The sequence below is a fragment of the Zosterops lateralis genome (genome assembly GCF_965231275.1).
Source record: "Zosterops lateralis genome assembly, chromosome: 10".
NCBI lineage: Eukaryota > Metazoa > Chordata > Aves > Passeriformes > Zosteropidae > Zosterops > Zosterops lateralis.
In genome coordinates, this window is record NC_139770.1 from 19,784,077 (window position 1) to 19,808,390 (window position 24,314).

The following is a 24,314-nucleotide window of genomic DNA, read 5'->3' on the forward strand; positions in this document are numbered from 1 at the left end:
GCATGTGGCGTGGCCGTTAGCCGGTGGGGCAGGGCGGGGGGCCGGTGGTGCGTGCTCAAGAGCGGCGGCGAGGGCTGCTCAGGTGCCTGGGGCCCTGCCAGCCTAAGAACACCTGATCTCGTCTGGTCTCCTAAGCTAAGCAGGCTTGGTCCTGGTTCCTACCTGGATGGGCCAGTGCCTGGGAATACCCGCTGCCATAGGCCACCACTTGTGCCTCTGACCTCCTTTTTTGCCGGGCTCTGGCCGGCCGTACCCGGCTTTGCCGGGGCAGCCGTGGCCGGAGGTCCCGGCGGCCTTTTTGCGCGGTGTCGGGTGCGGCTACAGGTGGTGGAGTTGCCACGGATCGGCCCGGTTGGCGTGTGGCGTGGCAGTGAGCTGGTGGGTCAGGGCGGGAGGCCGGTGGTTGGTGGTCGAGAGCGGCGGCGAGGGCTACTCAGTTGCCTACGGCCATACCACCCTGAGAACGCCCGATCTCGTCTGATCTCGGAAGCTAAGCAGGGTCGGGCCCGGTTAGTACTTGGATGGGAGACCGCCTGGGAATACCGGGTGCTGTAGGCCTCCCTTTTTGCCGGCTGCCGGAGGCTTCCCTTTTTGCCGGGCTAAGCAGGGTCAGGCCCGTTTAGTACTTGGATGGGAGACCGCCTGGGAATACCGGGTGCTGTAGGCTTTTGTTTTGCACATTTGCTTTCACATTTCAAGAATTTTCAGTGCACTTTTCTTTTCTTTTAGGGATGTCTAATTTTCTTACTTTTTATCTTTTGTTTTGATTTTGACGTCTTTTTTACTCATCTTTTTGTTTTTACACTTTTTTTCAAACACTTGTTTTTATTATTTTTCTCATGGTTTTTACCACATTTTTACTGAACATTTTGTCTGTTTTGTGGCACTGTCTTGGACCTTCCATTTTCTTCGGTCTTTCCCTTTTTGTTGTGTTGTGTTGGTGGTCAGTGTTTTATTCTGTGATATTTTTTGGACTGCTGTAGTGTCTCTGTGCGTCTTTTTTTGAATCCATGTCAGAGACTCTTTTTCCTGGCTTGTGACGGTGAGTCTGTTGCTTGTTCTGTGCACTAGGCGAAGAGCCCGTGTGTTTCTGCAATTGGCCGTGCCATGGTCTGGAATGCCCACTGCAAGATCCCATCCCACGTGCTCTGTGGGACAGCCCCATGTGTTCATTTTATATTATAATCCCACATCCTTCCCCTCTGGGGTCTTCAGGCACACGGTGCCTGACCCAAAGCCCAGGTCACCCTGTGGCCACACCAGAGACATTGTCCCCTTTGCATGGGATCTGCCTGTTGGTGTCACACAGAGTCTTACCTCACCTAGCAGCGCATCAAGCTCATCCCGGCTCAGCAGAGGGTCACTGCCAAGTGCTGCATCCTCTGCCTGTGCATGGAGAGATGTCCTGCCAGCTCCCTTGCCACCCTCAGCCTGCTCATGTTTTGGTCAGGGTTGCTACCCATGTTCAGGCCCTCAACCTGGTGTGGGCCCAGTTCATGCTCCCCAGTAAGGCTCCACCAACTTGCCTCCATGTGGTGTCAGCCCCATCCCTCAGCCTCCCTGACCCACCTCCACCTTCCTGCTCCCCATAGGCTCCGCTCTTCCTCTCCCACCCTGGCACTGCTCGTGCTGACCTTGGCTGCTGGAAGCAGTTGGTCTCCAGCTGCTGCGGTGGTGCCCAGGCCGCCTGTGTCCAGGGTGCCCGTGCAGGAGGTGCACAGCAGCAGCCCCCTACACCATCAGGGGTGACACAGACCGTCAGCCAGAACCCTCCAGGAAGGAACCAATGCTGGGATGTGGGGCATGATGGGGAATCACCTGGGGTCCCCAGTGGGAGCAGGACAGTGCTGGGGAGTGGGGATCTGGGTGCCACAGCGGCTGCAGATACTCCCCTCCACTCCACCCGGCTGAGTGTCCTGTGCTGCCTCCTCCAGGATCTCGGGGGATCTCTCCACAGGCAGGTCTGCCTCCAGCAGCTGGCCTGGTTCAGTCACGTTCTCCACACAGGAGCCACATCGCCATGTCCCGCTGCACAGCAGGAGCAGAGCAGTGAGGGACGGCAGCGGGCACTGGCATCCCTGTGTGCCCCGGGACTCACCTGGGGACATGGGGCAGCGGGGGCACCAGGCAGGCAAGGTGAAAGGCTCTGGGGCAGCCGTCACAGCAGATGAGCTCGCCACCATCACCACATGCTGCACACTCATCCTCGTTCTCCTGTCCCCAAGCGAGTAGCCAGGGAGTCACTGCCACCTCACAGGCTGAAGCCATGGCTGTGGCAAGGTCTGTCATCCCCCTTGCCCTCTCGCCCTCCATCACCCACCCTGCACCAAACATCCCAATCCTTTCAGGGTGGTAAAATTGCCTGTCTTTTGGGGGTCATGACCTGGTGAACCCCCAGTAGCTGAGCCCTGGGTTTCCTTTTCAAGGCCAGGGCAAATGGACATGCCAGGGAAAACCCAACAGTTCCTCCTGGGGGTGCACCAGGTGTCACATCCAGGGCTCACCTGGTGGGGCACAGGGTCCTGGCTGTACACAGTGGCTGCTGGCAGCTGGCCCTGGAGGTGCAGCTGGGGTTCCCTGTTCTGTTGGCGAGACAAGAAGGGGTTTGGAGAGGCACTGTTTGCACTGGGGGACACCCCCAGGCCATAGCTATGATGCCATGCAGGGGCAATCCCCCACCACAGCCTTGGCAGCTGCACAAGATGGGGACGAAAACATATGAGGGGTGTGTGTGAACATTTTGGCGTGCCTTGGGCTGGGCAGGGGGCTTCAGGCTGTGGCTTCTGCTCCTGGCCTCTGGCTCCTCGCAGGCAGCTGGGTTATATGGCTTGTCTCCAGCTCTGCCTCCTGTCTTGGAGCCTGCAAGAGAGGCCAGAGGCAGCTCCAGCTTTCCCTCCCCACCTCACCCTGCCTGAGCGTGGCTCCTGAATTTGGGAACTCAACTGGGCAGTAGGTGGCTGGGCTGTACTTACTTGGATCCAGCACATGTTTAATGAGGATGCCCTCGATGGCCCCACGGCTGACAGGCACCTCCCCACCTGCCACGGCCACTGCTCTCTGCACCGAGGCAGCCACTGCCTGGAGGGCTGCAGGCACAGGAGCGGCTTAGTGGGGTGGGCAGCCCCCTGTCCACAGCTGTGGGCAAACAGGGCACACAGGCAGAAGCTGCCCTGGGGGTTTCAGCACTCACCGCTGGCACGAGAAGTGCGGGAGGTATCTGTGCCCTCCGGCTTCTTCACAGTCTTTGCCTTCACCAGGGGCCCTGCAGCATTGTGAGGATGGGTGTCAGGGTGCACAGCACCCCACAGTATCTCGGGGGCAGCGCCCTGCCCCGTCTGCATCCTGCTCTGGGTCTCCCTACCAGGACTGGCGCTGTGCCGTGGAGCGAGCTGTGCCACCCGGGCCTTGTCCCGCTCCTCAGGGGCTTTCCTCTTGCCTTGGGGTCTGTGTGGGGCCGGGGCTGTGGGACTCGGGGAGAGACGCCTTCCACGGCGCTGCCGCCCCAGCTCCACCTCTGCAGAAAGAACAGGGACTGGGACAGGCACCAGCTCCCCGGGTGTCACCCTGCCCACTGTCAGCCCCCGGGGGTGCCAGTCCCACCTGACCCCCCAGTACCTCTGGGGAAGGCGCCGCGGAGGGGCCGGAGCCGGGAGTACCGCTCCAGATTGTAGTCCTTGAAGAGGACGGCCCAGAAGTCGCGGACGGCGGCGGCGTCGCGGCCCAGCAGCCAGGTGAGCAGGGCGTGGAAGGCGCGCTGGGAGCCCTCCCGCTCCGTCCGGCTCAGCGTCTCCTGCAGGCACACCACGGGCTGCCCGCCGGCCCCGGCCCCGCAGCGCCACCGTCCTGGCCCGCTCCGCGCCCTCACCTTGAAGATGTGCTCAGGGACGACGTCGTGGTCCGCCAGGCCGTGCAGCAGCGGGAAGACGTCATCCACGGCCATGGCGATCTCGGTGCGGTGCAGCTTCAGCAGGCGCCGCAGGTCCCCGTCGCTGCCCGGCCCCGCCATGCCCGGAGCCCGCAGCCGCCCGGACTCTCCCCTTTAATACCCTCGGCCGCAGCACCAGAAACCTCATGGGACTCCCGCAGCCCGACTCATTTCTGTAGGAAGCCGTAACCCGAGCCCTTGTCCCCGCGCCTCAGCCCCGGGCTTGGGGTCAGGGCCCTCCCCAGCCCCGGGCTGCAGCGGCCTGCGTGGGGTCGGCTGTGCCTCCGGTGAAGGATTCCCGACCCGCGGGAACCACCACGGCGTCACCAGGGAGAGGGAGTCAGTGGGGTCCTACCGAGAGCCTCCCACCTCTCTCATATCTGTGGTCACCCAGGAGTCTCCCGAAATTTTTGGACTTTCCGCAGGACCTGCTTCTCTCATCTAGAAACTCGTCTGCAGGAGCACGTGGGGAGTGAGAGCCCAACAGCTGGGGCTGTGACAGCAACAAAAGAGTCCGGGTGTGGGTGCCTTTGGGTGTATCCTCCCCCCACACTCCCCACTTCCCTTCCCAGCATCTCTCATGGACAATTTGGTATGTCTTAAGATAGAAACACGGGGTTACTGCAGGAGGAACTGTCTGGGTGCTGACATAATGAATACATTCCAGAGACAGAGGAACCAAGATGTGAGTGATTTTGGTGTTCATTAGCCTGCAAAAGAATATAAAATGCTGCTGGAGACTGGGCCAATTAAGCAAACTGGTCTCCTGAGGTTGCAGGCAGCTTCTGTGGGGCAGTAGGAAGCACTGACATACAAAGGAACTCTACTAAAGGTTTGTAGGGGTACAACTGAGGATGCTGAACAGGCAAACGTCTTGCCAGAGCCATGGCAGTGTCACGACTATGCCCAGGGAATACCTGGGCAGGTGCAGCCCACAGCTCTGTCAATACCCACTTCCCAAAACTGAGCATATGGAGCTGAGAAAAGCTTGGAGCCAGGGGGGAGCTGGCTCCTTGAAAGCATCTGGCATAGAAAAGTGTGGGGGCCTGGCTGCTCTGTACCAGGTAGCTGGAAAAGAGAAAGCTCAACAGCTCCTACCCCAACTCCCAGCCGTTTGGATTTCCCCAGGATCAATTTCTAGCCTCCCTCCCTCTGGAGGTGTGTCTGGGCTGCCCGGCAGGCTCTGCCAGGGGTGCTGGCCCCAGCCCACTGGGCAGACTCTGACCTGAGCAAGACCAGAGTGCAGTGCAAGAGGGGATGTTGCTGGGCAGCATAAGGGGAGACAGGGAGGAACTGTCATTGCTATGTTTTAAAAGACTGGAGCAATATCTGCTGGCTCCAAAGCTGTGTCAGGAGGAAGCATCTGCTGTCTCGAAACTCGGGAAGAATAACAAGACAACACCCTTGGTGAGAGCAGGAAATACCCTTGCACGTGTTAATAAATGTGGTTAATAAATTAACATGGTTGCCCATGGAAAGGCTCGCCCTGCAGATCCTTTCAACATTCGGGGGGGTTTTCCTGTGGAGGCAGTGAGAACCACAGGATGGGGTTGGGCAGGTGGTGTGCTGGGTTTCTGTGCCCCACACCAGGATTTCTGTGCCCAGCTCTGCCAGGGTGGGGACAACTTCATCACCACCTGTGCCATGCATCCCCCCCAGGGGAAAAAGTGTGAATGTCAGGTGACACAGGAGGCTCGTCTCCCCTCCTGCAGCTCTGCCCAAGCCTGGCCACAGGTGCTGAGCACAGGCACAGTTGTGACACAGCCTCACAAGGCTGCTCCAGTATCCCATTTGCAGTGCTACAGTTTGTCACTGTCACCCTGTGTTAAGCTGTCTGGCACAGCTGGTCTAGGACAAGGCTCTAGCACTTCCCCCTGCCCACCCAGCTCCCTGGTGGGGAGGCACTGCCCAATATTCCATGAGCCATATGCCCACAGTGCTGGGCTTGGACTTGTTTTAAATTCCAACTCTGTGACTCTTTCTGTGCTGAGTCACAGACATTGTTTTCCACATCCAGCCCACTCAGTAGTGCCATGATTTGCATTTTGGGTTGTTTTTCTTCTGTTCCTTCCCCTTTCTGAAAGGGGTGGGAGGCAGAGCAGTGACCACGTGACGAGGCACATCCATGCTGGGAAATCAGGCAGGTGTTTCTGTACAGCCTCACTCAGGCTGGCCTGGGCAGCTCTAAGGAACTACTAAGGGCTGTAAAAAGGCAGCTTTTGCCTGGGGCTGGCATGTGCCCTGCCTGGCTGCCAGACTGGGTGCAGGGCTTTCAGGATGGCCTCTCCTTTCTACTGCTCTCCCTGCAGAACCAGAAGGATTCAAGGGGCAAAGGTTGACAATGTTCCTCTGCAAATACCCCGTAAAATCAGTGACTCAGCATCCAGCAAAAGTATTTGTAGCCCCTGGGATGCACCTGGATTCCCTCCTGCAAAAGCCGTTAATGAAAACACGCCCCTTCCAGTATTTTTTCTTTTCCAATTTCCCTTCTTTGCTGAAGTCCTGTGGTGCAAACCAATGCTGTGTCTCTCTGGGACACAACTGCCCCTCATTCATCTTGAGCAACATCCCTGAACCACAGTCAGGAGACAACAGGCAGCAGTGGAACACTCACGCATGGGAGCACACCAGGAAGGCAGGGAGTCCTACCTTTGTCTCCAATGTCAATCCCACCATGCTTGAGGCACACTGAGAGTCCCCATGAAACACTACCACCATGTGCAGAGATTTTACTCCTCTTCCCTTACCTTCAGCTGCTTCAGGCTCCAGCATCTTTGAAAAAAAGGGCTCTATATGGCCCCCTGTGCCAGGTTCCCTACCACCGCCCCACACAGCCTGGACGGGAGCAGCTCCACCTGCATGCATCCCAGCTGCTCCTGCAAGGGCCTGGGAAGGAGAACTGAAGCAGAGATTTACTTTAGCTTCAGTTTCCTCTTTCCTACCCCTTGAGAAAGAAGAAACAAAAGCCCAGAGGTATGTTATATTAATTTATTTGGGACACACCAAAAAGGAAAGTCAACAACTGTTAACGTACAAAAGTACAGAATCCTGGGACAAGATTTACTGTCCTGATTAAAAAGGCACCATGGTCCCAAAGAAGAGTAATCAGAATACCAGAATACATGATTTAGAAATTTTCCCCCTGTTGCAGCAGAAACAGAGCCAGGCTTTGGCTCTATCCACAGTCAAACCAAGTTTAAAAAAACCCAAATATGATTTCAATGTGATAAACTCTGCTCAGCCTGTACAGGATGTTGTAAAAAGAATCACAGCCTAGAAGTTGGTCGCATTTATTTTTCGTCTTTTTTTGAAATAGTGAAGGTGACTAATCACTAAGTAGATAACAAGGAAGACAGCAGATTGCTGACATCTGCGGCTTGACTTTCTGTCAGACACGTCAGTTCAACTGAGACCAGCAGGCTGAGTGTGGGGCTTCTGAACGAAATGTAATTCCCTGTGGTAGACAGGAAGTCAAATTTGACAACCTTAAATTCCCTGAATCCCTGAAAATCATAAAGCACTATACAGCTGTGTTCCATATCCAAGCCAACCCCGATGGATTTGCTTTACACACAAGCATTTATACTGTCAGCTCTATCTGTAATAAAAAGGGGGCTTACAGCAGTTATTAAAAATCTTCTACTTTGGCGAGGTCCGAGCTTGGCTATATTCCCTGCTGAAACAGAGCTGCTGGTGTAGAGACCCAGTGAGAGGCTCAATCCAGCACCTCTGGGCTGGAAGGCAAATAGTTTAAACGTGACATAATTTGCATGGGGAGGTCAGTGAAGCATGTCAGAGAGGAGATGGAGGGAGGCTGCAAAGCCTCAGGCAGCAGAGGCTCAAGGGTGCTGCTACCAAACCTGTAAAAACTACGAGTGGTGCAGAGCACGCAGTGGGCACTAAATACTTTGGAGCAACTTACCATGAAGAGCTTGTCAGAAACACAGAGCAAGGACCCCAGCACTAAGGAGCAGGATCCCTGAGAAGGGACACAGAGCTCACAGCCAGACAGATCCATGCCAGGTGACCAAGGCTGGAACCTGCCTGGGCAGCCCGGCCGGGGCCACCATGTACCAAGGGACCAGCAGCTGCTCTGTGTTTCATTCCTCCTTTGGCATAGGACTTCAAAGCAGTCCGAGGACTGATTAATCAAAAGTAAATGAACTGTCAAAATTATTCGTACATGCATTTATTGTTAAAGGGAGCAAAAGCCAAAGAATGAAAGAGCACGAGTTAACGTCAGTAAATGATGTGCAGGACGGAGAGGAAACGGGGAAAAGCTGAGATACTGGAGTGGGGAAACCAACATTCACACTGGAAGGTAAATTTTAAAACCAGGCAAGTTTGCGCTCTTTCTACCACAGATCTTTTGTGGACAAATAGAGACTTGGGGGTTTTCCATTTTCAGTGTGGTCTGGCAAGGTTTGGGCATCTCACCAGAGAGATCTCCAGCACTGGGTTTCACTGGAAGTTCAAGTCTCTCACCATTAAAAACCAGTAAAGCAACTCTTAACTAAAAAAGTCACAGATACGTCACTGCTCAGGATGTACGTGGGCAAGAGGGTCACGCTTTGTATAAACAACCTCCGGGTGGAAAACTACCATCTCCCCCCGCTCGTCTACACCACCTCGGGGGTGGAAGAGCAAGCCCAGATCTGGGTGCCTGCTGCTGTGAACACCACAGCTACACCTGGGAAAGCCTCTTCTTCCCTATGTCCTAAAAAGGCAGTATAACAGTTTATAAAATTACTCTCATCTTAAAACTAAATAATGCAATTTGCATTTTCTCCTATGTTAACCCCCTCCCCCCAAAGATAAAACATTACCACTTCGTTTAGGATTCACACCCCAGATCCTAGATTAGGGACTTCATGATAAAATTCATCCAGTTACGGGAAGGTTTATCCTGATCAAGGAAACATTGGTAAAATAGAATCTAGAATAAAACATTCAGAATCACCAATGCTTTAACAGCCAAAGCACTCCACTGTCTCCTGCTCTCTGCCCCCTCCTCGGGCAGGAGAGCAGTCCCTTTCCAAAAGCACAGCGTGCCTCTCCACGGGCTGGTGACACACGCTGCAAACCCACTTCCTTCCTGGCAGAAACGCCAGCTCCCGCAGGAAGAGGCCAAGCACCTTTCACCCCCACTGCAGCCAGGGCTCTTCAGCACACGGATTTTCTGTTAGCAACAAGTCCAAGTTATCATCCTGCAGTAAATCCAAGTTCTGATTAACGCTGTTAGGCCACCACTGGCTCAGAAATATTGAGAGACTTCCAAACCCCACGGATGCAGACAGGACCTTGGAAGAAGAGGCTTATGTGCTACGTAACCTTGGATCATCCGCCGCATTTGAGCCTTGGCATCACTGCCTGCTGACAGCTCATCCTTCCAAATCCATGTGGTTTAGTCCTTGCCGCCATTGTCATCATCCCAGCCCTCTTCCCTGGAGGCAGCATGTTCCTGTGCTCTGGCTTGAGGATCTACAACAATCACTTCCAATGGATGGTGGGATTTCAAACTTGCCTAACGTGTGCATTGCCACCTCGTACTCCAGCAACTCTGCCCGCTCCCTGCGGCGGGCGCTAGCAGTTTTTCACCTTTTCCACAGTCTCGTAGAAGCCAGGCCTGACCCTGCGGATGCTCATCCGTATGTGCTCGCCCTCCAGGGGCAGGTCGGTGCCAGTGGCGGCCGCGGTGCAGCGGCGCTTCCGCCGGCCCCGCAGGGAGAAGGCCGGGGCGCCGCCGTTCTCCTCCTCCGCAGGGTACAGCTCGTCCACGCTCGTGCCCTCATCCGACTGCTCCTCGCCCTTGTACTTCACCTCCTTCGCCTTGCTGCCCTCCTTCTCTTCCCTGGCAAGCTTCCTGAAGTGCTCCAGACACTGTATCTTCTGCCTTCTCTCCATCATCTTCAGCTCTTGCTTCTCTGTGAAATCTTCGTAGTACATTTTTCTCTCGTTCCTCTGATCTTCCAGAAACTTCCACTCGATGCTGGTCATTTTTATCCCACTGTACTCCTCCAGTTTATCCCTCATCTGTGTGTCTGTACAAAACACGTCAAAGAGCTTCTCTGAACTCTCATTAAACCTGTCGGCTCGCTCGGAAAAAGCCTGGTTCTGTCTCTGCTTCCTGGTCTGGTACAATCGGGTGAACTCCTCGTACATTTTGAGGATGAGTTTCTTTATGTTCTGCGTGGCGATGGTGTGCAGGTTGCAGACCAGCCAGTGCTCCTGCAGGTGCTCTGCCAGCAGCTGGGCCGCGTCCTCCTTGGAGCGCTGGGCCTGGCCGGCCCTCTTGGGCTGCAGCAGGTACAGCATGTTCTGCACCACATCCTTCTTGGTGGGCAGCACCCCCTGCGCGAAGCCCGAAGACTCCACGTACTCCACAGTCCCCAGGGTCTTCCGTGCCCTCACCTCGGTGTCCAGTGATTCCATCACTGCTCGGCGGTTCTGTGGTTACGACATAACCTGAAAGACAGGAGGGAAAGAGAGAAGCGTGTCAAACGAGGCAGTTTTTTCCAGGCAGCAGAAACAAGCCGATGTAAGCCGTGCCGAGGCCAATGGGACGCGGGGCTTTGCGGCGCTCCGCCGCTGTTGGACGGCCGCGTTGGCCCAGCCCATCCCAGCCCCTGCTCCGCGAGCCTATCGCTCCTCGGAGCGGCTCCCACAGCCTAATACGGCGCGTCTGCCTGCGGGAATTCGCCTTTAATTGAGTTTTGCACTTCGCCTTATCAATTACAGCGAGGCGCGCACCCCGGGCCCGCAGCTCCGGCCCGGCCGTGCCCTGCCCGCGGCTCCGCCCGCCTGACCCGCGGCAGCGCCCGAGCCGCCCGCTCCCCCCCGGCCTGAGCCCGGCCCGCCCGGGGCACGGCCCGCTCCGCCGCGGCCCGCCCGGGGCACGGGGCCGCGAGACACGGCCGCCTTGGCGCATCCCCGGCCGGCTCCCGCCGCCTCGGCCCCGCACCGGCCGCGGCACGCGGGGCCGCCTCCGCCGAGCGGCGCTGAGTCACGGCGCGGCGGGCCCCGGGCGCCGCCCGCCCCAGCCCCGGGCGTAGGTCGTCGCCGTTCGCCCCGGCGCCCCCCGCCCGGCGCTCACCGGCATCGCACGGAGCGCAGCGCCGAGCCTGCGCGGGGCGCGCCACGGGAACCGCACCGACGGTGCCGCCGCCATCTTGGCGAAGGGAAGCGCCGCCGCTCCCGGGCCCTGCGTCCCTGCCGGAAGTACCGCCCACCCGCGCGCGCCGGAAGCGCACCGCCTCGCGACCGCGCCCGTTCCGCCTCGGGCCGCGCGCGAGCGGCGTGTGAGTGACACCCGCGCGACGGGGGCCGGAAAGGGGCCGTGGGCACCAACGGGAGCCCCGTGCGTCCGCGGGGCCGGCCAACGGGGATGGCGGCGGTGGATTGGGCGGCGCGGCCAATGGGGGAGCGGGGCGACGGGGGCGGGGGGGGGAGGCTTTTACTACGGGGCAGCTGATTGGTCAGTGCCGTGAAGGGGGGCAGCAGCCAGTAAGTTGATTGGTGGGTGGTCTAGCTGTGGGGCAGGCGGGCAGGGAACTGATTGGTGGGGCCCTGGCTGTGGGGCAGGCGGGCAGGGAACTGATTGGTGGGGCCATGGCTGTGGGGCAGGCGGGAGGAAGATGATTGGTGGGTGCCCTGGCTGTGGGGCAGGCGGGAGGAAGGTGATTGGTGGGGCCATGGCTGTGGGGCAGGCGGGAGGGAGCTGATTGGTGGGGCAATGGCTGTGGGGCAGGCGGGAGGGAGCTGATTGGTGGGGCAATGGCTGTGGGGCAGGCGGGAGGGAGCTGATTGGTGGGGCCATGGCTGTGGGGCAGGCAGGAGGACGATGGGTGGTTGTGGTGCCCCAGACAGGGCAGGTGCCCGGTCCCCCATGGGCAGCCGCGTGTCAGGTTGGTGACGGCGGCGAGACGGTGACAGTGGCGGTGACAGCGGCGGTGACAGCAGTGATGGGCACGGGGACACAGCCCACGGAGGCGCAGTGTGACTCATTGGAGGGGTGAGGCCCTGCCCTGCCCCGTGTTTCCCCCTGTGCCCCCCAGCACCCCTTATCTGCCCCTGCCCCTACAGGAGGATCTACCTGGACTACAATGCCACCACCCCGCTGGCCCCCGAGGTGGTCCAGGCTGTGTGGGATGCCATGTGCCAGGCCTGGGGCAACCCCAGCAGCTCCCACCCTGCAGGTAGGGACCAGGATGGGCCACATTGCCTCCTCGGGCGGGGTCTGGTGGTGACAGGAGCCCGCGGGAGCTGCTGTGTCTGGTCCTGCAGGCAGGAAGGCAAAGGAGCTCGTCGGCAGCGCACGGGAGAGCCTGGCCAGGATGATAGGAGGCCGCCCTGAGGACATTGTCTTCACCTCGGGGGGCACAGAGGTGGGAGCAAGGGAAGCCTCCTTCCTGGGAATCCCTGCCCACCACCCCCTCTCCAGCAAGCAGCGATGAGGAGGGTGGGGATGAAGGATGCTGTGCTGCTTCTGAGCCTCCATTTTCCCTTTCCTCCCTTCCTTCAGGCAAACAACATGGTGATCCACACTGCCTGCAGGCACTTCCATGAGAGCCAGCGTGGGACAGAGGACAGACGGGGCTCACCACATATCGTGACATCGACTGTAGAGCATGATTCCATCCGCCTGCCACTGGAGCAGCTGGGGAAGGAGGGCCTGGCAGGTGAGTGGCACAGGCACAGATGGGGTTTGAATGGGGAACTTGTCTCTGCTGGTGTTTTTGGAGGAGGGCAGGATCCTGCATGCTCTGTGATGTTTCACTTTCTCACTCTGGAGAAGGGCACCATTTCTCCTCGTGGTTGCCCGTGTTCCCCCAGGCTGGATGTGTCTGCTCTCTGCCTGTGCTCCCACCACCCACACACTCCTGCCCTGCCCAGTGGGGCACAGGCAGCCCTGAGCACTCACAGCCTACCCAGCCAGCCTCAGGGCTTGTCTCCTGGCCTGCAGAAACCACCTTTGTGCCTGTATCCCCACGGAGCGGGCAGGCAGAGGTGGACGATGTCCTGGCCGCCATCCAGCCAAACACCTGCCTGGTTTCCCTCATGTTGGCCAATAACGAGACCGGGGTCATCATGGTGAGTGTGGGCAGGGAGGGGCACGGGGCGGAGACACCCTCGCACAGAGGTGTTGGCAGAGGGGACAGAAGGTCCCTGGGATGCAGCCCCTCGTCCCTGCCCCCAGCCCGTTGCAGAGCTGAGCCAGCGCGTCTGCGCCCTCAACCAGCGCCGAGCAGCGGAGGGGCTGCCCAGGATCCTGGTACACACTGATGCAGCACAGATGATTGGCAAGGGGCGTGTGGATGTGCAGGAGCTGGGTGTGAACTACCTGACCATCGTGGGACACAAGGTGTGGCCCGGCTGCTGATCACCCTGTGTGACATCTCTGCTGGGGTGCCAGGGGGACTTTGGGTGCCCCACACAGCTTGGTACCTCACAGTGGCCAAAGTTCTGCTGGGTGGTGCTCTGCAGACAGACTTCACTCCCATGAAACCTGTCTGGGCTGGGGGCAGGAGACTGAGGATGGGGAGCAGCTCTGCAGCTGCTTTTGCCTGTGCAGTGGGCAGGGGCCAGCACTGGAGGGGCTGTCAGACTGGGGCAGGAGGGCAGGAAGCACTGTCAGTACTGTCGATGCTGTCAGTGTCCCCAGGGTCACCGTGGCTGTCCCCACAGTTCCACGGCCCGCGGATCGGAGCGCTGTACGCCCGCAGCCCTGGCACTGCCACCCCGCTGCACCCCATGCTCTTCGGAGGGGGACAGGAGAGGAGTTTCCGGCCAGGGTAAGGGGGCAGGTGCTTACCTGGGCCTCTGGCTGGTGGCCAAGCCACATGGGCTGCCTTGTCTGAGCTCAGCTGGCAGCTGTGCCACCTGCCAGCCCTGGGGTGAGCAGCCCAGCATGGAAGGGAAATGGATCCGTGCACAGAAACTCCCTGGAGCTCAGGCTTTGCCAAGGGTATAACCTCAGGGTGGAACTGCCTCCTCAATCACCTAAAAGAAGTGTTCAGGAGCCCTTGCCAGCCATGAGGGAATGTCTGTGTCTTGAGGCTGAGTTTCTGATCTGGAGAAATAACTCACTGATCTCTGTTCCCTTCCAGCACTGAGAACACCCCAATGATTGCTGGTCTTGGCCAGGTCAGTTGGAATGGTCAGGGGTGAGTGGTGCAGACCCAGCACAGAGAGCCACTTGTGGTCCCTGGTCATCAGAAGGGACAAACTCGGGCTGTGGGAGGGAGGGTGAACTGGGAAAGGTGGTGGAGCTTTCTGGTGCCAGTCAAAGGAGGTGCTCTGGGGAGCTTGCTGCAGGTTTGCAGCTCTGCCAGTCACCCAGCTCACATGGCACAGGGTACTGAGAGGGGACACGGGACCTGGCACTGCAGAGGCTGTTCCAGGCTGGGCTCACGTGCCAGGGACCACACACAGAGAGAGGTGTCCAAGGGTCACTGGTGGAGCCTGTCTGTGTGTTCTCAGGCAGCAGAGTTAGTGAGCAAGAACTGGGAGGCCTATGAGGCTCATATGCGGGATGTCCGGGATTACCTGGAGGCCACGCTGGAGGTGAGCACATTTGGTCCCTTCCCACAGTCTCAGGCTGCAGGGTGTGGGGCCTGGAGCAGGGTGGGTATATCCCTCTGGCCCTGCCATCCCCTCATAAGGACAGAGCTGTTTGGAAACCTAGAGAGGTTCATAGCACTCTGATTTCTCCAGGCCTCCTTTGGGAAGCAGAGGATTCGCTTCAACAGTCACTTTAAGGGCTCCAAGCGACTCTGCAACACCTGTAACTTCTCCATCCTGGGCCCAGGCCTTCAAGGTATTCTTACCCTGCTGCTGTCCCGTGATGGTTACACAGAGCCAAACACCTGCCCCTCACAGCACCTGTGGCTGAGACTGGCAGGTGCTTGGCGTGGCTCAGGCAGGGAGGTGAGGCAGAGAGCCTGGGCACTGGGAGAGCTGTTCTTGTGTTGCTTGTGCTGCAGGACGAAGGGTGCTGGCTAACTGCAAGGTGCTCCTCGCCAGCGTCGGGGCTGCCTGCCACTCTGAGAAGGGGGATCGGTGAGCAGACAGCTTTTCCAGCCCCTGGGTGTCTTTCCAGGGGACAGCAGGGTTGGGAGGGATGGGAACAGGACAGGGAAAGGGACAGTGGGTGGCTTGGGCAGCATCACCTGGAACAAAGAGGGTACAGAGCTTTCCAGAGGGGCTGAAGGGCTGTGAAGGGGATTATTGCAGGAGACACAGCTGGAACACGTGATTACTTCTTGGAAGGAGTTTGTCCCTCCCAGCTTTAGTGATCCAGCTGAGCTTGAAAGTACTTTTGAACTCCTGGCACTACTAGAAGAGAGCCTGCCTTGTGTGTGCCTGGCTCACCTGCTCCAGCCCTGCATGGGTCTCCAGATGGCTCCTTTAGGTGATATGGGGACAGTGGGTGCTGCTGTCCTGGTCTAGAGCAATGCCCTGTGGATGTGGCAGTGCTGCCAACCCACAGGAACAGAGAGCAGGTTCTTAGAAGAGCCAGATCCCCCACAGGCAACAAGCCCAGTGGGATTGGGTGCCCCTGGAAAGCAAACGGGGCTGTGCAGGGGACAGGTGCCCTGGAGTTTATCTGCAGATGTGGTTCCTCCTGTGGCTCCCTGAGGCTCCCTGCTGATGTGTGGGGCTTCCTCTGCCTTGGAGTCCAACCTCCTCCTCCTGGCTGTGTTCCAGGCCCTCCCCAGTGCTGCTGAGCTGCGGGATTCCCCCAGAGGTGGCACAGAATGCGCTGCGGCTGAGCGTGGGGCGTGGCACCACCCGGGCAGATGTGGACAGGGCTGTGCAGGACCTCGTGCAGGCTGTGCAGCAGCTGGAGCGGGACCGGGCCCCATAGACCCTGAACTGCTCCCTGGACACCACTCAGGTTCTCGAGGTGGGCCCTGGGTGCAAGCTGCCTGTGCCAGCCTGGGCTCAGGGGTGGCAGGGGGAGGTTCTGAGGAGGCGGCTTGGCTGCTTTGGGGCTGGGGCAGCGTCCTGGGGCTTGCCCAGGACTCAGCCCTGCTGCACAGTGGAGGCTTTTGGGGAGTCCTGCTGTCCAGTGCCCCTGACTTGCACCAGCTGGGTGCCTGCACATGTGTGTGTTGGCACAGTTGAGCCTCAGAGCTTGAGTCCCTGCAGAGGGACAGGCATGGAAGCCATAGAAGGAGGAGCCTCATGACCTGGTTGCTTTCCATGAAGGAAGCTTTCCTGCTGCCTGAGCAGCCAGAGGAAGAAAGACCATCTGCCCCAGAGTGAAATGAGGAGTTGATAGAAGCAGAGCAGGATTCTGGGCTGGGAACTACTCTGTCCTAAGCTGTCAAAGGGATTGATTACTGGTTTGGCAGAGCTTTCCCAGCACTGCTTTGCTTTACCTGCTCCCCTTTTCTTCTGTCCTTCTTACAGGGGGCAGAGCTCCTGTTGCCAGCTCCTCTTGCTCCTCAATGAAGCAGCTGTGGGGGCAGCTGTGACTGTGCCAGCACCTGAGGAAACCCTGTCTGGCCCAGGGGGTCTCTGGCATCACCAACATGGGAGGACACAAGGATCCGGAGTGTTTCCAGCTGGGCTGGCTGATGTCAGGGAACTTGATCTCCCTGGGTATTCATAGGAATAAAAGTAATTGCTGCTTTTTTTCACAAGTAAAATGTATTTTCTGTGGGGGAAGCTGGACTGGTTGGAGCCATCTGAGTGATGCCTTTTCCCTCAGAAAACGCTCATGTCACAACAGAGGCACAAGCAGCTGGAGTGGGAGGTGCCTGCAGGGCCTGGTTGGCACAGAGCCCATGGACACAGATGCTGGCTTTTCTCTTTACAGCCACACATTAGAAGGGCCAGGAATACTATTTGGACTCATAAAACCCTGGGGCTCTTGGCAAATCCGATGTCTTATTGGAGTTTCAGGGCCCAAGCACCCTGACTGACAGTCACTGATCTTGCCAGGCTGGTCAGAATTACCATGCTGCTCACACCTCCATCTCAAATGCATTCTTTTATTTCTCCATTTTTTCCCCTCCCTTGGATAATAGTCAAAGCCTTCTTTAGAAAAAATGGCTCCATAGAAGGGATTTTGGTCCCTGTTGCAAGGCTAGATCTTTAATCTGTCATGGACCTTACTGTTCCCAGGGTCCTGTCACAGGTCACAGCTGTGGCACCACTGGAGATTCAGCTTTTGGGGCTCACTTTCCCCCACAGGACATCTGGGCTTCCTGTGTTGTTTCAGCCAGAAATTTAGCCACAGAGTACAAAAAGCTTTACTGACTTCATCTTTATACGCACAGGAAATGCAAGTTTTAGCCACAGAAATTTAGCATTGCTCCATTTAGAATATGACAGCCAAAGCTTAAGAAGCATTATAGAGGAAATGACAGTTTGGGTTGACTGTTTTAATGGTTTTGCTGCTCATCTTCCTGCTACCACAGCACACATGAATGAGAGTCACTTTTGAGTCCCTCTGTATTGCTTTATCCAGAGAAGGTCAAGAAGAGCTTGGCCCACATTTCAGTGGGCCAGCCTGTGCTGGCTGTGCACCCTGTGTGCTACTCTTTGGGTATGACGCAATGGTTGTGTGCAACAGAACAAATCCACCTGGCACAGGAGCCTGGAAATGCCAACATTGCTACATCAGCTGAGAAGTGAAATGGTAGAGAGAGGGCCTGGCCACTCGTACACAGGAGCTGAAAGGAGTCACTTCCACATGATCACAACCAAAATCAGACATTGAAAACCGATTTTCATTTAATGGACAAATCCACAATCTCCTGATAATCTTGCCTTCTTAACTCCTTCCAGGAAAGCTTATAACATGCTAGGAAAAAAACACTCACCAAGATAAGCACTGCCCCAACCAGATCACAAGTGCTTGGGAAGCTGCGCAGCACAAGGAGCTGCAAGACCATGGCAATGACAATCTCCAGGTGCTGCACAGTGCTCACCAGAGTGGGGTGGAACTTGCCCAGGGCATAGTAGACCCCCAGGAATGCTGCAGTGGAGCACAGGCAGATGGCAAGGAGATAGCTCCAGGTTTCCCCATCCAGTGGGACAATTGGCTCTTGGAGCAGGAACATGGTGGACGCTCCCCACACTGTTCCCGTCCAGCTGAAAGTGAACAGTGCTGTCCACATGCTGATGTTGTCTTTGATGGACCTGTACACTATCATGGAGAGGGCAGTGGTCAGACCAGCCATGACAGTCATGGTATAGCCAAAAGCTTCCTTCCAGGTGCTCAGCAAAGAGTTCTCCTCCTTAACAATGTTGGGGATCATGACCAGACAAACACCAAACACACTGCCAATGACAGTGACTATGTCTATATAAGCCATTCCTTCATCTATGAGTAAAAAAGCCAGAATGGCACTGAACACTGTGGTCGTGGCCCTCCACATGATGGTCCCGTTACTGGGGGACACTATGGAGAAGGAGGTGTAGGCACAGGTGATGGAGATGACATTGCAGACCCCATAGAGGAAGAGCCGGAGCCTGTAGCCCTTGGGGCCGAAGGGGGGCTCGTGGTGGTAGCACACGGCAGCGAGGGACAGCACCTGCAGCACCGAGCGGATGAAGATCAGCTCCAGAGAGGGCACTTTGGAACGGTCAGAAACCAATCTCGTGATCAGAGCCACGCATCCATGGGCCACGGCAGACCCAAAAAGGACTGCCCATGTTTTCCTGGACTGCAGGACGTTTCCTTCAGAAAAGTGCTGGGATTGTCCAACCTCATCAGGTTTTGGCACTTGTGTTGGTTTGGTGTCTATTGTACCAAAAAAAGTCTTTTCTCTCTTTTTCCCATCATTCAGTAGTCTTCTCTTAGGATTATCCTCCATAAATACTCCAGTATCTTCATTAGCATCCTCACATCCCTCTTCTCCTGGCTGGGGATAATGAGAGGTGTATTTCACTGTTACTGTGTTGGGATGAATTTTCACTCGCTTTTTGACTGGGTATTTTTGGGAAGACATATCCATTTCCTTAGAGAAATGCCCTGGTCTTAAGAAAAAAAAAAAATGGAGATACACTGTTATTTAATGCACAGTGAGAGATTCATTAGGATGTAAGTGCTTTTAGTGTTTATAAGCTATTTTTATCAACCAAATCCGAATACTAATAGCCTGTTCCTGGTTTTGCTTTAATTTTCCACTGAGTTACTGGTAAATACCTTTGATGGCTTTGAGAGCCATTTGAATCTCCTTAAAAGTCAACCATGGCACTTCACTTTAGTCACTAATTTTAGAAAATAACAAAGTTTGTCATTATGTATGGTATACATAATGAATTCTAGTATATTCAAATAAGTTCTCTTGCTAAGCTTTTTACCCTGTAATTATGCATTATTGTTAATGGCTTGCCAGTGTTACAAGATTACAGGAAAAATTTGGCTGGAGGAGATGACAGAGAGTAACACATGGAAATAGGGAGCACCCCCAGGCAAGTCAGCAGTTTGCATATGGATAACAACACATCTTTGAACACAACTGTGACAGTGTTAAACCCTTTTGTCTCCTGTGAAGGGCCTTTTCCACTAGACAAACAGTGCCTGTGGCTCGTGTGGGGCAGTTGTTTAATTAAGGCAGGGGTATGTCATTGAAATGACTTTTCACACCAGCTGTGCAGAGCCTTCCAAGTGAAGAGGCAGCAGGAGCAATGAAACCTTCCCTGCCTTCTCTTCACCCCAGCAAATAAAACCTGTGCAGACCTTACCTACGACAGAAACATTCGATCCCAAGGCAGAGGGGGAAAACAACTCTTCATCATCTATCTCTTCGATGGGCTACCTAGACAGAAACAACAGCTGCTCTCAGGTTCCAGCAGGGAAGGTTACAACTACCTCGGCACAGACAGTAAAGCCCAAGGGAGGCTCAAACCCCAAACCACTTTAGATGGAGAGAAAGCAATCAGTGGCATCTTGTCAAAACCACTCCTCAGCCATCTCCCAGAATTACTGAGGGAACTGGTCCAAAATACAAGTGGTGGCTTGTGAGCGTACGGTTCCTACAGCTCGACAAGAATCCATTCCACCCTCCCAGCCCCATCCCTGCCGTGCTGCCCCAAGGGCTGCAGAGGAGAGGGAGCCCAGGAGGACCATCCTCCCCTCCCGGAGCTCCGCCAGCAGCAGCAGCTCGGGCTCTGCGGTGGCACCGCAGGATGGCACAGACAGTCCTTGTCCCCAGGGAGAACCGCAGCGTTCCCGCGGGTCCCGGCGGTGTCAGACCACCGCTGCTGGACACTGGGCTGAAGGGCAGGACAGCAGAGAGAACACGGGTCTAAAGGCAATGGTAAAGGGCGGGCAGCAGCTCCTCACAGAAACACTTAAAATACCGCGGCCAGGTTCAGCCTTGGCATTTTCTGTGCCTGTGATCCGTGACAGCCGAGCACTGCCTGTGTCTCTGGCAAATTAATTTACATGAGAATGGGACAGTCTGCCTTTTTCCCCACAGGCTGAGTGTTCATTAACCCCTGGTACACCCCAAACGGGCTGTAGCCGATTCCTGCTCCCCGCAGGGATGAACAGGACCGGGGACATGGGCGGGCACAGCCCCAGAGCTGCGGGAAGCAGCAGCACAGCACCAGTTTGGACCTGCAGAATTACCAGGGGCTGAGGACCCTCTCGAGTCCCAGCAGGGCTGTTCACGTTTTCCTGCTGCAGACCCAAACCAGAGCACGGCCAGCACTCCTGCATGGTGAGGAGGATTCCAGGGTGTCCATGGGTACTTTACTGGGCAAGGAACTTGAGAACGAGCAGATGAACGCCAAGGAGAGTAAACAGAGCTGGGTATCAGCTGTGCTGGCGGGCACCTCAAACAACACAGCAACATTTGCCAACACCTGCCAGAAACCTGCCCCAGGCTCCCCTGCTGCCTTCACCTTTCCTTCAGTGAAATTGTTAATTTTCGAATCTTTTAACGTGCAAATGCAAACCGCAGCGAGTGAGCCCAGGAAGGCAGAGATTTTCACCTGCATGGCTTTTCCTGCAAAGCATTTTCATTGTGTTACAATCCACAGTTTTGGCTTGCAGCCTTAAAAAAAAAAAATCAGATTTTCTTGCTTTAAGGCACAACATACTGGATCGTGAATAAAATAAGTGGCAGGAAAAGAAGACAAAAGTGGACAACAGGAATTATTATTAGATGGACACTAGATCACTGTAAACTCATAAACTCATTCATTTCGTTAAGAAACAGCTGAGTAAACGTTGCAACTGTTCCTGAAAACAAAACCAAAACACCCCATTTGTTACCACCAGCATACAACGGTAACTTTCTTGCTTCTTGGCTTTAGATCACATCTTCTTTGAACAAATAGTTACAAATTCAACACAAGAGTTGGGAGTATGGCACGGGACCTGTGCAGTGTATTCAGGGATCTCTGGAGGGAAACAATGGATGGCGAGCTGAGCGTGGGCTCAAAATGGCTGTTCTGCCAGAGCTGCTCCCTCGGGACTGCTCAGCTGGGAACCACAACAGCTGGAGGCTGCAAAGTGGAAGGGCAAACACGTGTGAAAGGCAGGAGATGGGAAGTAATAAAGAACTAAAAAATAAATAACAGGAACACTTAATGCAAAATTTCATTTTCCCAACTAAATACTGAGTGTATGACAAATGTCACTGAGTGATGCCAACTGTCCCACAGTACACTTGTTTGTAGTCTTTGATGACCTTGCTTTTCTAACAGGTGAGATTTTCCATAGATGCTGAGATTAGGGCATAACCCTGATCCATTATATGTGTCCCTGACACAAATTTAAAATAGACAGAAATCAGCACAGCCTATACAGACAACTTGCTACTTCTCTTCCTGCCTGTGCCTTTTGTGGAGATGACATGAACTTTTTAATTTTCCTTCAAATCTGGAAACTTAATGTGGCTTATATGCATTTTGTTAAAAACACAAGTTGATATCGAATCAAGTTTAATACAAGGCTGAAGATGAAGCATTATCCAAAATTGTCAAATTATATAACAAAACAAACATTCCCAATTCAGCCTGGGACACCCATTTAAATTTCCAGCTCACTGAAATCACTGACTGCAAAGTGTGAGCCCTGTTTCCCTTGGGAAAACAAGGGAAAATAATCACTGTTGACCACATAAATGGCACAGATCGTTAATAGAATACAAACCACTATTTCTTTTAAAAGAAAAAAAAAACCAACAACTTGAATTCTCCTTCCTTCCCTCAAGCACTGCAAGTGCTGTTTAGCCAGGTAGAAATAGGTGATTATCTGCCCCCTGACTGCTGGGGTGGGAGCCTGAACTCTCTCTCCTTCTGTGCCTGAAGGAATGAAGGCTTTGAGGTCTGGTGATTCTAACCATCAATCTCGAATAAACTCACAGAAATACTCTCATCTTCTGCCAGATTGGTTAAAATCAATCAGTCGACAGAAGCTTTATTCTGAAAGGCTCACGGAGAGGGCAATTCCAGCCGCGGATACACAGTTGGGAAGAAGGCAGCTCCCCTGTGCTCTGACAGACAGGCCCCACGGGATTGCTCCTTGGCCTCTCCTGTGGAACATCCCCCAGTCCTGACCAGATCAGGCTGAAACTACCAGAGGGCTGTGAGCAGTCTCTGCAGGGTAACTACAAACTGACAATTTTCTCCGAATATCGCACAAAGGAAAGACCCACCCACGCCTGGGAATCCACGGAACTGATTGAACTTCTGCCACCTTCACTAAGCACATGTGTGCATTGACTTCTCAGGATAAGGGGTTTTCTTTTGATTCCTTATCAGGCGCAGGAAAAAATCTCCTGAAGTCTCTTAAACCACCTGGAAATTCTTAGGTGCTTCATACTTCAGGCAGCTGCAGATGCCAAGGGATCCACACTCATGTGCTGTATGAGTACCTTTATCTTTTTAGCCAGACTGACATAAATCAATTTGATTAAAAATACATTCCGAGAAACTCAAGTCTTTATTAAAATTTAATGAATAGCAAAAGGTATTTAAGAAAATGAAGCAGCACTTACATGAAAGGAGTTTTTAGCACTTAAGCACAAGAGCAAACATTATATACAAACCAACATCCTGTGTCTTCAAATTAATTGAGTCACATCCAGCAGCACTGCCTGAAGGAAGAGCCAGTACAGCCTTCACTGAATACAAATACAAACCCTACACAAAAGTCCCACGAGTTACCAGTACATTCCTGATAATATTTTGCTACCCAAAAAACGACCTCTATTTGTGCTAGCTCACTGCAGCAACCTCATTTGATGGGATATACCTTTAATTCCCCTCGCTTTCTATATTCTCTTGCTGAACACAGGTTCCATTTGCAGCCGTTTCCATGAAAAAATACTATTTTCTAATTTGTCCATTCACGCCTGTTGCCTGCTGCAGCTCCCACCTCTGCATTGAGTGATTTGGGGAGAAGAGCCGCTTTGCCGGCAAACTTCCCATTCCAAACCCCCTTCTCTGAACAAACCCTTCAGAGAGCAATTCCAGGGGAAAGAGTAGAGAATGCGTTAACACTCAATACAGTCCCCTACAGCACAGGAAACCAGGAACACAGCTCAGTTATACGTAAGAAAGGTTTTAAGAGGTACATTACAATGGGGTGAAGCGCGAGACGGCCCCTCCGGTCCACGGCAGCAGGTGACATGTGGAGATCAGAGACACCTCAGCCAGTGCTCTGGCCGCTCTCCCCGCAGTGTGCCGCCCCCGGCAGCGGTGCGGGGCGTGCGGGAGGGGACGGCCGCCCGCAGAGCAGCCGGGGAGGGCGGCACCCACCGCCATGGCGACTGTCGCCGACGAGAGGGCCCCGGTCTCCATGGGAACCCGGCAGCGGCTCCGGGAAAGCCCCTCCGGGCGGGAGCGGCGAGGGGCGGCGGCGGCTGCCCGGGCTGGGTCCCCGCCGTGCCGCGCCCCGCGCCCGCCCCGCCATGGCGGAGAGCGCCGGCCGCGCTCGGCCCCGGCCATCACTGCCCCTGCCACCGCCACCGCCACCGTCCTGGCGGCGCGGGGCCCACCCGCCGAGGCGCCGGGAAGGCCCTCCGGCCCCTGCTGGGCCCTCAACCCCGCTCTGTCGCGACAGTCACGACCGCCTTTCCCCGGCCCCCGCCTTTCTCCACGGGGCTCGGGGCTGTGCCCCGCCCCCGCTCTGTCGCGACAGTCGCCCCCTCGGCCGGTGCCCGTGTCGCCCCCGCTCTGTCGCGACAGTGGCCCCCCCGCGGGCGGAGCTCGTGGGCACGCGGCGCACGCGCGGCCGTTTCCGCGCGAAAGACGTTTTCCCGCGCGCCGCGCGCGCCGGGGCGGGGCCGCTCCCCCCGTTCCCGCCCCTTCCTCTCGCGCGGTGCGGCGGCGGGCGCGGGCGGCAGGGGGCGCTGCGCGCCCGGCGCGCGGGGCGGCTGCGCCGTGGCGGGTCGGAAATGCCGCCAGGTGGCGGTTT

At 55.8% G+C, this 24,314-nt stretch overlaps 4 protein-coding genes across 12 annotated transcripts; 1 reads left to right on the plus strand and 3 right to left on the minus strand.

The window, feature by feature from the left end:
* Nucleotides 1–452: 452 nt before the first annotated feature.
* Nucleotides 453–4,417, minus strand: AIRE (autoimmune regulator). The gene is made up of 13 exons (XM_083868803.1): nucleotides 4,295–4,417; nucleotides 3,866–4,098; nucleotides 3,616–3,790; nucleotides 3,362–3,514; nucleotides 3,191–3,262; nucleotides 2,973–3,086; nucleotides 2,738–2,859; nucleotides 2,505–2,582; nucleotides 2,099–2,214; nucleotides 1,819–2,028; nucleotides 1,635–1,731; nucleotides 1,318–1,386; nucleotides 453–1,148 (listed from the first exon to the last, which is right to left on the minus strand). The coding sequence occupies exons 2-13, from the start codon at nucleotides 4,004–4,006 to the stop codon at nucleotides 1,068–1,070; spliced, it is 1,428 nt and encodes a 475-aa protein (XP_083724929.1). The 5' UTR covers nucleotides 4,007–4,098; nucleotides 4,295–4,417; the 3' UTR covers nucleotides 453–1,067.
* A 2,482-nt stretch (nucleotides 4,418–6,899) lies between these two features.
* LOC310913164 (uncharacterized protein) lies at nucleotides 6,900–11,132 on the minus strand. The gene is made up of 2 exons (XM_083868323.1): nucleotides 11,019–11,132; nucleotides 6,900–10,390 (listed from the first exon to the last, which is right to left on the minus strand). The coding sequence occupies exon 2, from the start codon at nucleotides 10,355–10,357 to the stop codon at nucleotides 9,509–9,511; it is 849 nt and encodes a 282-aa protein (XP_083724449.1). The 5' UTR covers nucleotides 10,358–10,390; nucleotides 11,019–11,132; the 3' UTR covers nucleotides 6,900–9,508.
* A 58-nt stretch (nucleotides 11,133–11,190) lies between these two features.
* Nucleotides 11,191–16,579, plus strand: SCLY (selenocysteine lyase). Of its 7 annotated transcripts, XM_083868879.1 has the most exons (14): nucleotides 11,195–11,223; nucleotides 11,830–11,936; nucleotides 12,008–12,120; nucleotides 12,209–12,309; nucleotides 12,447–12,603; nucleotides 12,888–13,015; nucleotides 13,122–13,286; nucleotides 13,610–13,716; nucleotides 14,032–14,068; nucleotides 14,405–14,488; nucleotides 14,639–14,741; nucleotides 14,908–14,983; nucleotides 15,632–15,830; nucleotides 16,340–16,454. In XM_083868879.1, exons 2-13 carry the CDS (start codon nucleotides 11,887–11,889, stop codon nucleotides 15,789–15,791), a joined length of 1,281 nt encoding a protein of 426 aa, XP_083725005.1. In that variant the 5' UTR covers nucleotides 11,195–11,223; nucleotides 11,830–11,886; the 3' UTR covers nucleotides 15,792–15,830; nucleotides 16,340–16,454. The 7 variants fall into 7 exon arrangements, with proteins under 7 accessions (XP_083725003.1, XP_083725005.1, XP_083725002.1 ...); XM_083868877.1 differs by lacking the exon at nucleotides 15,632–15,830 and having other exon boundaries at nucleotides 11,191–11,282; nucleotides 16,340–16,579; XM_083868876.1 differs by lacking the exon at nucleotides 15,632–15,830 and having other exon boundaries at nucleotides 16,340–16,579.
* A 600-nt stretch (nucleotides 16,580–17,179) lies between these two features.
* Nucleotides 17,180–23,588, minus strand: SLC35G2 (solute carrier family 35 member G2). Of its 3 annotated transcripts, XM_083868409.1 has the most exons (4): nucleotides 23,478–23,588; nucleotides 21,270–21,397; nucleotides 19,628–19,701; nucleotides 17,180–18,916 (listed from the first exon to the last, which is right to left on the minus strand). In XM_083868409.1, the coding sequence occupies exon 4, from the start codon at nucleotides 18,892–18,894 to the stop codon at nucleotides 17,665–17,667; it is 1,230 nt and encodes a 409-aa protein (XP_083724535.1). In that variant the 5' UTR covers nucleotides 18,895–18,916; nucleotides 19,628–19,701; nucleotides 21,270–21,397; nucleotides 23,478–23,588; the 3' UTR covers nucleotides 17,180–17,664. The 3 variants fall into 3 exon arrangements, with proteins under 3 accessions (XP_083724535.1, XP_083724534.1, XP_083724536.1); XM_083868408.1 differs by lacking the exon at nucleotides 21,270–21,397; XM_083868410.1 differs by lacking the exons at nucleotides 21,270–21,397; nucleotides 23,478–23,588 and adding an exon at nucleotides 21,176–21,243.
* Nucleotides 23,589–24,314: the final 726 nt, after the last annotated feature.

Excerpts from the sequence above, each read along its gene's own strand:
- AIRE (XM_083868803.1), bottom strand. The coding sequence starts at position 4,006 with ATGGCGGGGCCGGGCAGCGACGGGGACCTGCGGCGCCTGCTGAAGCTG. Across the intron at positions 3,515-3,615 it reads CCGCGGCGCCTTCCCCAGAG|AGGTGGAGCTGGGGCGGCAG; the intron begins GTACTGGGGGGT and ends TTCTTTCTGCAG. Across the intron at positions 2,029-2,098 it reads CCGCTGCCCCATGTCCCCAG|CGGGACATGGCGATGTGGCT; the intron begins GTGAGTCCCGGG and ends CCTGCTGTGCAG.
- LOC310913164 (XM_083868323.1), bottom strand. The coding sequence starts at position 10,357 with ATGGAATCACTGGACACCGAGGTGAGGGCACGGAAGACCCTGGGGACT.
- SCLY (XM_083868877.1), top strand. The coding sequence starts at position 11,887 with ATGGGCACGGGGACACAGCCCACGGAGGCGCAGTGTGACTCATTGGAG. Across the intron at positions 12,310-12,446 it reads TCACCTCGGGGGGCACAGAG|GCAAACAACATGGTGATCCA; the intron begins GTGGGAGCAAGG and ends CCCTTCCTTCAG. Across the intron at positions 13,717-14,031 it reads GAGAGGAGTTTCCGGCCAGG|CACTGAGAACACCCCAATGA; the intron begins GTAAGGGGGCAG and ends GTTCCCTTCCAG.
- SLC35G2 (XM_083868408.1), bottom strand. The coding sequence starts at position 18,894 with ATGGATATGTCTTCCCAAAAATACCCAGTCAAAAAGCGAGTGAAAATT.